The 13,688-nt window shown below is 34.9% G+C and overlaps 1 protein-coding gene across 6 annotated transcripts in view; it reads left to right on the forward strand.

The window, feature by feature from the left end:
* ARL13B (ADP ribosylation factor like GTPase 13B) overlaps positions 1–10,523 on the forward strand; it is a 30,917-nt gene extending 20,394 nt beyond the window's left edge. For 2 of the 6 annotated variants that reach the window (XM_039713164.1, XM_039713166.1), the window contains 7 exons: positions 1,250–1,355; positions 3,758–3,960; positions 4,951–5,044; positions 6,244–6,460; positions 6,878–6,994; positions 7,444–7,512; positions 10,427–10,523. In XM_039713164.1, coding sequence (XP_039569098.1) covers positions 1,250–1,355; positions 3,758–3,960; positions 4,951–5,044; positions 6,244–6,460; positions 6,878–6,994; positions 7,444–7,512; positions 10,427–10,503 — 883 coding nt within the window. In that variant the 3' untranslated portion in view covers positions 10,504–10,523. Of the gene's footprint in view, positions 1–1,249; positions 1,356–3,757; positions 3,961–4,950; positions 5,045–6,243; positions 6,461–6,877; positions 6,995–7,443; positions 7,513–8,232; positions 8,277–9,652; positions 9,682–10,426 lie in introns of all 6 variants that reach the window. The other 4 variants (XR_005627908.1, XR_005627909.1, XM_039713165.1 and 1 more) reach the window with 4 other exon arrangements.
* Positions 10,524–13,688: the final 3,165 nt, after the last annotated feature.

Below are 13,688 nucleotides of genomic sequence, written 5' to 3' on the forward strand. Positions count from 1 at the left end.
AAGCTCATGAGGGTAATGGTGACAAGAAATATGGGGTCTTGGGCTGTAGATGCAACACAGCTTTTTTTCTAACGTTTTTGATGCTGAAAAATCTCTTGGGAGTAAGAGAATTAAGAATTGAAGCTCTCATACTGGGATTCTGGAGAATAGGGACAAATAAGGTCTTTGATCAAATTAAAGTGCTGACAAGTTCTGGTAACTATGGAGTGAATTCTTACCACTGTTCCTTCCCAGCAAGGAATTAACATAAATTCAAAGTACAAGCTTTGGCCTAAGTTCCCTAAAAGCATCTGAGTTCATGATAATGACTTGGGATTTCAGGGGAAAGGCTATGATGTCTGGTTCCAAAACCTTCTGTTCCTGAGCTCATGGAAGCCAAATATTTGTTTTCTTATCCAGAAAATTGAATCAGAGTTCTCATTTCATTGAAATGCTGCTAAATTTCAGAGGAACATTATTTTAGTGGAATTCCTTTATTAGAGAGAAGCAAGTACAAATTTCATATTTTCTAATCCAGCACTCTAGCTTGGATTATTAATGTTGTAGAAAGTGCAAAATAAGGTTGGATTGTAATTTTATACTCCTAAATGAATGTCTGTCTTCTAGAGTCCTGTTTTCTACCATATATATGTGACACGACAATGATCTTCATCTTACAGAATACTTATTTTGTGAGTCATGTGGGAGTCTTTTGCTTTCCTCTATTTAATAAAATACGGTTTTTAGAGCCATTCATGCAAGTTCCTCCCTCTATACTTTTAAGTTTTACTCAGGAAGAGCAAGTTCAAAACATTGTTAGGCATCATCTACCTGCTGGGTAGCAGGCAGAGCTGAGATGATCCTGAAGCACTTTTAAAGAGGGAAATGCTTATGGTTTGGGAAGTTGCAAAACTGTGAACTTTCATCCAGAGGCTCCAACAGATTGTCCTGTGTTGATGTAGATGTAAAGCAGGATGGTCTTTTATGTCCATTTTCTTAACTGTAAATATTACTGCTTTCTCTAGAAATAATATTAATGTGTTGCTAAGCACCTTGGTGATTATCTAGCATAAGTATCTGATGAAAATGGTGTATAGACTAACATGCTTATTGAGTAGAAGAAATAATTAAAGCTGAAACAAGGAATTTCAACTTTTCTTTCTCAGTCTTCCCCTTCTTCCTCCTAGCTTTGTCACGAACTCAGTTTTTGGAGATGTGAGAGCCTCTCTTTTGGCAGGATGCTGAATGTTTCTTTTGATCTTCTCTCTAGGCTGGCAAATAAGCAGGACAGAGAAGGAGCTCTGTCAGAGGCAGATGTAATCGAGTCCTTATCTCTGGAAAGGCTGGTTAATGAACACAAGTGTCTCTGTCAAATTGTAAGTAGATGTTAATATGCTGTATTTTCTCATATGTGTGTAAAGCTTCCATTAAGGTAGGAAATTAGGCTATGTGGCATAGAACTGAAATTTAGATGTAATACTCATTGTCCTGTTAAGAAAAAACCTAGCAGGAAGTCATTGTGGGGAGAGCCAAAACCAGAAATCTTTAAGAAATCTGCTTAATATTAGCCAATATTTCAGATAATATATCCAAATTAGTAGTCCCTGAAGTTTTTCTTTAGGCCTTTGTTTTAATCTCCCAGTGTCTTAGATAGGGCTTTACTTCCTCAATCTCTTTCTGATGGCACTAAAAAACATTTTGAAAGATAATGAGGGTTATCTTGTTACTAACCAAGATAAAAAGGCAGTTTTGCAAAACCATTTGAGCTTTGGATTTTAAAATTTAAAAATAAATTTAATTCATTAGAGAAAGTTGCAAAATCTATAGAGCACTACATATTGCTATTATTTTCTCTAATAACTGAGTAAGAGCAGGGCATAGCTCTGTTTATTATGTCATGATCATTTGAGTGCTTTCCTTCAGTTAGTGCTCTTTGCACTATGCACATATAGCAATCATAAAAATAAAAACTGCAAGTTCATCCTTGGTTTGTTCTGGTTTTTTTTTTCCAGGGAGCTTCTGTACCAAAAATATTTACTTGAAAAATATTCAGTAAAAACAACCTGAAAGATACTAGATTCCATTACATTTGAATTGCTTCATTTTTGACATGCTTTCTTGTTCTTTATTTATATTTTGTGTGTAATTAGGAAAGACAGCAGATCACACACTCCTAAGACTGTTTCATACTCTAATGGACACCTTCTCTACCAGGCTCTTCAAAGATAAACATGGTCCCAAATGCCTTCAGTAGGATGACTCCTGGGGTCAGTTTAAACAGAGGCATTGTGAAACAGGATAGAAAGTTAGTCAAGGACCAAAAAACCTTTTGTTTCTTCTTATTCTTGTATTTAGTTTTCCACTGGATCTTTAAGTTTCCCCACAAAATATGAAAGCAAATGGAAGGAGTAATTTGTCTTCCTCTTCGACGCTGTCAGTGAGAATGACTTTCCTCTTTTTCTTATTTAATGTCTATAGATTCCATATTTATAAATCTTTATATTTTGTAACCAAACTTCAGCAACAATAATATTGGTGCAAGTTGAGAAGAGCATTTCCCCAGTGCTGGCCAGTGTTTGATAGCAGTTTTCTCAGAGAAACAAGTTGCATACATCCTCTATACATCTCCTTCCTGAGTAGGTTCTGTTGGAGAGTATTGCAGGGTTCCATATTGAAAAGGACTCATATTTGAACTTTAATTTAAACATAACTGATTTTTTTTCTGTTGTAAATTGTACATTCCATATCTGATTGTGGTGCCATTTAAATTCTTGTCAGATGGAGAGAGCACTGAGAGTTTTTCAGATGTTGGTATTGGAGAGTCTCTTTAAATCTTCATAAACACAAATCCTGAACATGATGAGTGTGAAATGTCATACACAGAGCTGTTCTATTCAGTTGTTATTCTGAGAATGTTTTAAAAGACACATACAGTGCTCCAAAACATTCTGAAAACAGTTCCCAGGAGAACTTGAGAGAACATCTTTCCCATGTTTGAAGCTTGAATCAAGCTCTGCCTTGTTTTTCCCAATTAAAGCCCATCTTACTTGTCCTCCTGACATGAAAAATTAAAAAGAAATTATTTTCCTATTTGCAGTTTTACCTCATGTTTTTGAAGGCTTTCATCCTATCTCCTTGAAGTGCTTTAATCTCAAGAGAGGCACTCTTGGTCCTTCAGTGTTTTTTACCAGATGTATTTTCAGAACTATTTTCTCAATGAGGTTTGCATTTCTCTTTCAACAGATTTGCCTGGATCATGTTTCTCTCACTTGCTGCTGAGAGTATAATGACAAAAAGTAAAACTCCAATCGAGGTGCAGTGCCTGTTCTGATGTAAAAATTGGTTTGACAGCTTTTCTGACTAATTCACAGGAGATTTTATTTACCCCCAAGGTGCTTATGAACATGTTGAACTTTCTTTAATGAAGTAAAGCTGATTCTCTTTCATCTCAGATTTTTCCATTTTGATTGATAAATCTAGCATGGACTATTTATAACCCATAATTCTCAGTGTTTTACAAGCTTCACAGTCAACAGTAATTGGAGGTGCTTATGAACATGTTGAACTTGCTTTAATGAAGTGAAGCAAAGCTGATTCTCTTTCATCTCAGATTTTTCCATTTTGATTGATAAATCTAGCATGGACTATTTATAACCCATAATTCTCAGTGTTTTACAAGCTTCACAGTCAACAGTAATTGTTCAGCTAATTTCTTGTTTCCAGTCAAGGAATGTGGTCTGAACTGCAAATTTTTCCCTCCTTTTCCATATATTTACAGGAGCCTTGCTCAGCGATCATGGGCTGTGGGAAAAAAATTGACAAATCAATCAAAAAGGGATTATTTTGGCTTCTCCATATCATAGCAAAAGATTTTGATGCCTTAAGTGAGCGCATCCAGAGAGACACAACAGAGCAAAAAGCACTTGAGGAGCAGAAGAAACTGGAACGGGCTGAGCGAGTCAGGAGGATACGGGAGCAGAGGTATTTTCTTGTGATCCCTACTCCATCCCTTCCTCCCCTCTCTGAGATGTTTGGGTCATTCCTGTGCCTAGATCTTATGGGAATCAGGCTATCCAGGATTTAAAGCTTACAAGCCAAGAGTCTTGAAGTTTTTGCCTCTTCATCCCCTTTATTTGGTTTGCTGCATGCTGGAAATGCACTTTGAATGAGAATCGTAAGATAGTTGTGGGATAAATTTGGCCTTACTAATATAACTTCACAGAAGGCTGATCTGAAAATAATTCCTGTCATTTAATCTGAAGTTACCTTCTAAAATAAAATATTAAGTTAGACTCTAACCCATACGTAAATATCAAAGACTAAATATGAAAATGTATTCAATACTATGCTTAATAAACTTCAGGATATCCAACAGGTGAGGCATGAAGGAACTAAAGATGATGCAGTGAGGGAAGGCAGGGTAACTGATTTATCACTCCTCTTCAAATCCCTTTCTGGTCTTTAGCACCCTGCTGTGGTGCCTGTGAAGAGCTGATGTGAATCGTTACTGGGGCATTCCTAAAATATTTGCTGAGCACCCTGTCCTCTCCTCTGCCGGCAGAGAATTTTGAGTCTCAGTTACTGTGAGAAGTAGCTGGGAAGTATCTTGGACTCTGTTCTGGCTGTTTTGGTTTAAATAAGCAAGTAAATTACTTGAGTACGTTTTAAAACAGCTGCAACTTGACATGGTCTTCATATATATTTCACAAATTTCTAAAAAATTGGTTTGCTCCTAATCTGCTACAAGTCTCTGCACACACAAAACCTCCTGACCATATTGGATTGTGTTGGGTTTATGCCACACTGAGAGGTGGAGTGGGGAGGGCTGGCATTGTTCTCTATAAAATTGATGGCTTCTTCATAAATCTTTATTCATTCTCCCTCTTTCCCCTTCCCTTGCCCCCAAAAAACACTCCCAAAACCAAACACCAAAACCACTGAAACAACACAAACCCAACAACAATGCCAAAGGGAAAAAGAAGAAGGAAATGCACCTGAGGAGGAAGACCCTGAGCCTGGAAAATGTGGAAACCCCTTCCAGCCTATAGCTACTGTAATCTCTGAGGTAGGAGAACATCTAGGTCTGTTAGGAAATACCTTAACAAATGTCTGAGTGGCAATGAGAAAAATGGTCATTTGAAAGAGTTCTTATTCTGTCTGCACAGGACTTTTTAAATTCTTACTTTAATCTTGGCAGCCTTGTTTTCTGTGCATTGAATCAATGTTTTTGTGGTAAGAAAACCCATATTATTGATTGGGGAACAAAAGTTTTGTAGACACAGTAAAATAAATGTAAACACATTACTGAAAACATTTCCTAATTAAACTCCTGGGATTCAGAAGTGGAAAATATTCAAGGTCTATTAATTTATTCTAAGGTGTTTTAGTGATGTGGTGAGTCATATCAAATCTTCCTGTCCTCTTCAGCTATTCAGATTTGTGAGCATAACCTCTTTTCAATTGAAAATAGACTCTTGAGAATTTTTTATTAATTTTGAAATATGAAAATCACATTCATTATAAAGTTTCCTTAACCTACATTTCTGAGTTCATATTTTTTTTATTCAGTTGCCTGGAGATAACACAATCTAAAGAAACACGTAAACTTTTCCAGCAAGTAATTCAAACATCTGCTTTTTTCCAAGACAAAAGCACCCATATCCACAGAACATGTCAAGGCAGCTACATGCACAATAATCCATTTAGCAATAACATCAAAAGCAAGAAAATAAAGGTGCAGCTGTGAATATTGCAGAGATGGTGATTTAGTGACAGAGAATTGTGAAGCAGCCTGTTGTTGAGGTTGTATGCCACAATAGGTATTTATCCAAACTGGGATAGCATTTTCAGGAAACTTAGGCTCTGTGCATCTGTAAGGTTGTATGCCACTAGGTATTTATCCAAACTGGGATAGCATTTTCAGGAAACTTAGGCTCTGTGCATCTGTATTTTTTTTAAATTCACACATTAAAAAAAAAGTAATTGAGGAGAAAGAAAGTAGAAGGTTGTTTTGGTTTTTTTAATAGGACCAAAAATAAAACAAGAAAACAGGCAATAAATCTAAAGATCCTTTTGTTTTATAATTTCCTCTCCCTTTCTCTGGATAGGATATTGTAAATTGAATTTCTTCATCTATTTGAAAATAAATTCTATGCTAAGTGTAAGATATTTGGAGAATATTTTCATTTTTAATAATCTTTCTGTCCTACTAGTCAATTTACAGCGTTAGAAGTCATTTTAAAATATTCTCCTCCTTTTTGTTAGAATGAAAAACAGCTGGAAAAGGAAAAGAAGAGACAAAAGTTGGAGACTGAAAAGGCTACAATTGCCTTGAAATCCCAAGCAGAGCAGGACCACTTATCAAGTAGCAGTAGCCAAACCACAAATGACAGCAGGCAGGAAAGGTGCAACTCTACAACTGCCCAGCTTTTGCAGCATGCAGAAGAGAGTGACCAACAAGCCTCAGAATGCCTTGACTCAGGTAAAACTTCTGCCTTTTAAACTATTTAATGTGATTTTTCATATGCTTCTTCTTCTGTCCATGTTATTTGTCATGATACCACATATCAATGTCACCTATTGGAAACACAAAAATTCAGGAACAGGTTATATAAGTTGAATTTCTTCATGGAAACATAGAGTTTTCATATATTTTATGCCCACAGCTTATTTTCTATAGTAAAATGTTGTGTGACCTATATTTCCCATGATTTTATGTGCACAGTTTATTTTCTATAGCAAAATGTTGTGTGATTTACATTTCCCATAATTTTATGTCTTAAGTCTGGACTGAAGGCTCTGATTTATGTCCCCAACAATTGTATTAGAATCTGATGTAGGATAGTACCTGAATATGACTGTAGGATATGTAATGGGTTTTTTTTCCTGTTGGATGTAGATAACAATAAGAAAAAAAGTAAAAAACCCAAATTAAAAAGGGGCCACAGAGTAGAACCTGTTAATACAGAGGACTCTCTTCCCAAGAATCCTACACCACCAGCAGCCCTTCCACCAGGTAAGTGTAAAAACAGTTATTGATGTCTCAGTTTCTGGTTGATAATCCTTTAAATGTTTCACTTGTGAATGATGAAACTGGGCTGGTTTTCATACAGAGAGGAGCTACTAAACCTTCCTCTCTAGAAAATCTTTAATGCAGCTTCCCACTTCGTGATAGGAACTTCCAGCAGTATTAATTTGGCCTCTTCCGGGGAAAACATCATTTTCCCAAAAAAAAAGAGCCAGAAACTTGATTACTCACTGAAATGATTAAAAATATCAACATCTTTTAAGGTTAATCAGTTTGTTTTTGAAGTGTTTCATTGTTCTTCACCATGGATGCAATGTAGTGCATAGCTTGGGCATTTCTGAATGCTTTGATTTCTCCCAAGGAGATGTGGGGTCTGTACAGCTCAGAATAATCCAGTGCAGTCATGGAATGCTCTGACAGTTTTTGTTTTCCTGTAGTTGGATGGGGAACTCCCAAGCTTAATAGACTTGGAAAACTTGAGCCTCTTGGTGAAACACATCATCCTGGTAATTGAAAGTATTTGGAGCTTTGTACCTTTTTAAACCATTCTCCATTGTCCATTCACTTCTACATTCACTTCATTCTTTGTCTGTTTTTCATTTCTCAATTCCAGTTTTCATTGACCAAAAGCTCTCCCTTTTGCTTAGTAGAAAGCATCTTTTTGATTTTTTTCAAGTCTGATTTTTTTTATTAGGAAAAACAATGAGTTCTCTCCAATTTTCTCATTAAGTTTAAAGTGGCATGGGATATCAAAAGTTGTTAATAATCTGAAGTTATTTGCACCTAAAAATTAGACATATTGCAAATAGTAATGGGGCCAGTTACTTGAGTCCAAATATATACTGCATTTAAAATGAAAAATTTTAACTGGAAATATCAAGATGCAGTAGGCAGTCTTGATTTCATGCTTCAATAATGACTATTTTCTGTTTTTGGAAGATTGTGGAAGACTTTTTCATATGTTGATATTACATTTTTTTCCTGAATTTGAGATGATAGCTTCTTCATTTTTCTTACATTTTTATTTTTCAAATTTTGAAAAGTGAATTTGGAGACATCTGGAACACAAGAACAAGGAGCTTTTCTGCCAGAGAACCAAAATATATCTGAAGGGAAAATAAGATTTCTAAACCCAAAATACTTATTTCTCATAGGAAGGAAATTCATGTGCTTAAAATGTGATTTGTAATGTTGATCCTAAACACATCTTGCTCTTTTTTTTAAAGGCAAATAGAGAGAAGGTGACAAGAAAGGAAAGCCAGATGAAGAGGTAGGGAGGGGAAGAAAAGGAACTCAATTTTTATCTGTGTCTTATCAAGGTGTTGCATTCTGTAGGAAGAGCATGGGTGGGACAAAGAGGGAAAAACCTGCTTAAGCTAGGTGTTAAATAGTAAAATAAGTATAATTATTAAATTATTTTGGAAGCTGAAAATGTCAAATATGTTGGTAGGGAAATTATCTCTTGACCAGAGGTGTAAGAGCAAACTTGAAGTACTCAAAATTTATCACTGAATTTAAGGCATTGTCTGTTCTTTGGGAGATCTATTCTTTTTTTCCAGGAATTTTGAACCACTCACAAGATTCACGCTTGCAAATCCTAGCAAGAAAAGAGCTATTAGGAAAGCACTATTTATAAATGAAGAAAGTTCTTGACATTCATAGCTCAGCACTGCCAAACATTTAGTTAGGTCCTGATCTCCAAAAATATCATTTATTTCTTTCTTTTGCTTAAAGCAGCTGTGGGGTTTTAACTCTGTCAATTTGAGATCCACAGAATCAGAGAATTACTGGGATTGGGAAGGACCCTTAAGATACACTGATTTAATTTCCCACCTGGCCTTGGCTATTTTCTCTCACACAGCAGTGTTTTTCAATGAATTCTTACATACTTTGCACACTCAGAACCTGCTCCTCACTGGAAACTCAGAGTTTCCCTAAGACCAGAGGAGCCTGCCTTGGGTTCTTTTTTTACAATAATTGCATCTTTCTGAAAATCAGCTTATTTTTGATTGTCCCTTCAGCAGAGAAATAAATCAATGTAGTTTTTTTTTTTTTCATTCCCTCACCTTTGTCCAAATTCAAAGGTGGGTTTAAAAGTTTTTTCAGACATTCAGACTTTGTAATTACACACTTATATTCACTGAAGACTGCAATTTTTCCAGTCATGCTAATAATTTTGGCACAACATGAGGTGATGAGTGCCTGTTTATTGTCAGCAAGGAGGATTCATTTACAAAAATGTTAAACTTCTTTCATTATAGGAAGCAAAATTCTCTGCCAGTCCTAAAGTGCTCTGCCAGACCTCAAAAAAATGGATGAATAAAACCATCCAATGGACAGATTTTCATTGACATTTGAATCATGTGTTGCAGTTTTCTTGCTGCTGTAATTAGTGCTATTGAAATCAAAATATTTATGACAATAACATAAAAGTGTTCTCATTTTGCTAACTAAATGTAAACGTAATTAAAACCTCAATCCTACAGACAGGTCCACATGTTCTTCAAGTAGGGTAGTCCAGTTTGTTTGTCTTTGTTAATCTTAGCTCAGGAATGCAATTTTAACAGAAATTATTGCATCTGTAGAACAAGTGGGATATATTCTTGAAAAATGATGATTTATTAAAGCTGAATTTTGTGTTGGCAGGCCATCAAAGCTTTCTTGGGGAAGAGGTGGTCTGTATAAACAGAATGGAGATTTGAATGCTTCAAAAAGCTGCTTTTCTTTTTTCTTGATTTCTACCTCCTTCCTCTTACCATATTCCATATTTTTTTGTTTGTGAAGTGCTTTGCATGTTCCAGTCTGCATGGTTTTTTTACTTCACATCCATTACAAATGTTTGAGAACACTTGTTACTCTCTTCTGATGTACTTATTAACTTTGTCTTGTACAATTTTGCCATTTTAAATTCCTTTATTGATGGAAGGAAATGCTGCAGTTTTATCTAAAAATTCTGAAATAGTTCTTTTAGAAAGTTATTTTAGCTTGGAAGATAAATGCCACGCATAGATGGTCCCAAAATTTTGGATTCTGCTCTGTATTACTATAATTTAAAACTATATTGCAGTGCAGTCTTGAATACAACAACATACAAATTTCAGTGTTTCATTTTTTCAGTTGCTATTGTACACTTTGAATTTCTCCTTTCCTATTTTTAGGGATGTTTACAGATCCCCTCTGGGCTTGATCTTGCAAATGCTGATGCATGTATAACAAAATGTAATTAAACCCTCGTTTGGCCAATCCATCTCGAGACATTAATTAGCACTAGGTTTGAAAGTTTGCTTGGAGGAATTAGCTCTAAATTCATAGAATCCCTGCTTTCATTATGGAAGTAAGAATTTAGTAAACATTCTTTGAGCCAGGAAGGTGGTAGGTGACAGATTGATGTGTTTTTCTGCTCTGGAATTTCTTCCACAGATTTCTATGGAAAGCCTCTGCCCCCGCTGACTCTACGCCAAAGACCCAACAGTGATACCCATGATGTCATTGCTTAACTGGAGCACAAAGAGAATTTTAAAAAACATAAATTAAGAATCCTATCTTTTTTTTTTTTTTACCCTTGAAGGAAATTTTTTTACATGATATTTTATCAACATGTGGCAACTAAACATGGAGTTCATCCTGTTGTGCTTAATGGTCAGACTTTATAATTTACTTTTCACATCACCAGCTCTTCTTCAGGATTTATTTGGTTTACTTGTGAAAAGACATGGCTGTAAACCTGAAGAAAAACACCTTCAAGATCCCATAATACTGGATTGTACATTCCCAATGAGACCTTTCTCCAGGTGCTGTGCAGGTGTTGGTATTTTGGGATTTTTTCAGGGAATAAATTATTCTAAAGCATTTTGTAAGATTCCTGTATGATAGGGTGAATAATAGAAAGGTTAAACAAATATTGAATATATTTTTCTACCTTTTTATAAAATTAGTTGAAAGGTTGAGTGGAGCTGTATACCTACTACCAATGAAATGATATGTAGGGAGCATTAGAAAGCTAATAGTCAAGTGCAAAAAAATAAAGTGTGTTTGACTCTTATATTTCTCTTACAGTACCAATACCTTTTCTTAGGTAGTACTTTACGTATTTCATATTACTGGCAATCTGAAGCAGAGGGTACGATAAAAAAATCTAAAATAAATACATTTTATACAAAATAATGGTATCTGAACTGTCTGGAAGTTTTCTTATCAGTTGTTTTCTTTGTTTTGTTATCTGAGTTTGACATAGGTAATAAATATTGTGGGGAAAAAATAGAGTTGAATACTGTATTGTCTACTACAACAAACGAGAAAATTCACAGAGTGGGAAATTTGCACTAATTAAATAATCAGGTTTGATGGGAAACTGAACCAACCAGTATGCAGATGACCTCCCTCAGTTTTTAATCTCAATAATACTAAAATATCTTGCAAACTGAAGAAACCCTGGGTTTTTAAGTATTTCTTTAACATTTCCATATAATGTGTTAAAATCACTGACATGTGATACCTAAACAAGAAGGGTTACTATTTGTTATATTCCTGTTTAAATGTTTTTACTGTTACATTGGAGACAACCAGTGGTGTATTTGTAAATGTTCATTGTTCTGCCACTTAATGACAGGATGAAGCTCCCATTCAGGGGATTTTTTGGAGAAACAGTATTTGGTAATTTTATATTATGGTCTGTCATCAATAATGTGGTTTTACCAAAGGAGTTGAGATGTTGAAACAATGTGGTGTGTTACATGTTCAGCACTTTGATATTGGAAATCCTTGCCATGCACCCCTTGCAGCAAGGAGTTGCACAAACATCTGCCATATTAAAATGAAATAATTAAAAGTGAGGTGGAATCAGTTTTAAGGATACGAAGTTTGGAATAGGTGGAGAGGTTTATTCCTCTGTGTTTGCTGGTTTAGAGAAAGAAGGAAACAATTTCTATGTGAATACCAGCATGAGAATACTTCTCTTGTATTCTAATACTGATTCAGTTGAATTTTTCTCAGGATTTGGTCATTTTCCCTTCAGACAACACAATACTAAGTGAAGGGGAGGTTGTACAAAAATGTATATGTGCAATCTCAACTTCACTAACACTAGCTCTGTTACCACTTAAGTTTTTGGCTTAAAGGCTCTACTTTTGCAGACTTACTTTTTTACAGCTTCAATTTCTAGGAATGTACTACACTTTTGTTTTCCCTCTTTCCTAAAATAAGTCATGGAAGTCTTTATTAAAAATAAAGCTAAATACTGCTGTGGTAACAAATTTGAAAAACGAAATGTTGATGCTTATATATATGAACTGTGTGTTCTGTGTGTTGTGTGTGTGGACATATGTATAATTTTTGATTTTTGCTTTTAAAATAAATTTTACCAGTATGTGACCAAAGTACTCAACAATGTTTTATAAGTTTTTGTTTTATTAATATGCTTTGTACTTATTTACTATGCTGGGTTTTTTTTTCAGTAATTTATACTGCTATGACTTTTTATTTGCTGAAGATGACATTTATGTATAGAATAAAGCTATTGCAAAGCATCCACATGTTTCCTGTATTTACAATTTTTTGGAAGTAAGTCTAGTCTATAAATATTTAAGGACTGCAAGTCTCACATTTCTAAAATGAATGGAGTTTTCATAGACAGAATCTTTGCATACTTTTGCAGGAGAAATGTGATCAAATTTAGAATATACTGATAAGATTGGCATTGAGTGTATATGAATACCTATAAAGAGCTTTGATAGTGCACTTAATATTTGAGAGATAAAAGTTGTGCAGCTGTAAATTTAGAGCACAGATTAGATTTTGCCAGATTTTTTGTCATCCACATAATCACTTTTGAAATGTATCAGTGCATGCAGCTAAGAGTATTTATATTTAAATACAGGAGTGGTAAGAACACAGAAATTCACTATTTAAGCAGAACATTTTGCATTATCTATGCGTAACGTCTTGAATACAATTTACACAAAATATTTTAAAGCTAAGTTAAGAGTGTCTTCTAAGAAGGAATAGTAATGTTCATGAACTGAATTAATGGGAGAGACTCAGTGCTTCAAAATAAGTTGTTCAGTTGTCTTCTTTTTTAGTTACATATTAGAATCCACAGAAGAGACCTTGCTCATAGATTTCAAGGTTTTTTACATCAAAATTATTAAAAACAGACATTTGGTATCCATTAGGTCTCTGGTATGAGATTGGAAAGGATTAACAAGGTAAACAACATTGATTCTTTTTCTTCCCCTTTAAATAAGATTAAGCAGTCTTTTTTTTTTCAGTAATATATTCCAGTATTTTAGTGGGAAGTTTAGTACTGTAACTTCAGGATGCTACCCAATAACTTTGCCATCATGTTAGCTTCTTGGCTCCTGGGTTCATTCCATTTGAAATACTTTACTATTTTGAATAAAACATACCCACCAGTATTACAGTTGTAAATGGAATAAATAATGGAGCCTGTTGTAAGCATAATTTGAGGTAAGTTTGTCTGCAGTAGCACATGAGAGAGACACAAGATGCATTATTGCTGGTTGCAGTTTGGCTGTGATGGTGGTGATGCTGATGAACTGGAGTCCTTTCTTTGCTTTGGTGCAAATCTGGTTTCAGACACATAGGGCACAGTGGAATATAGCCATAGATTTAGGGGAAGGTGACTCATTCAGCAGACCTTTTTGTTGTACTGGTACAGTAAAAC

Source organism: Passer montanus, unplaced genomic scaffold (assembly GCF_014805655.1).
Source record: "Passer montanus isolate IOZ18808 unplaced genomic scaffold, ASM1480565v1 scaffold28, whole genome shotgun sequence".
NCBI classification, from domain to species: domain Eukaryota; kingdom Metazoa; phylum Chordata; class Aves; order Passeriformes; family Passeridae; genus Passer; species Passer montanus.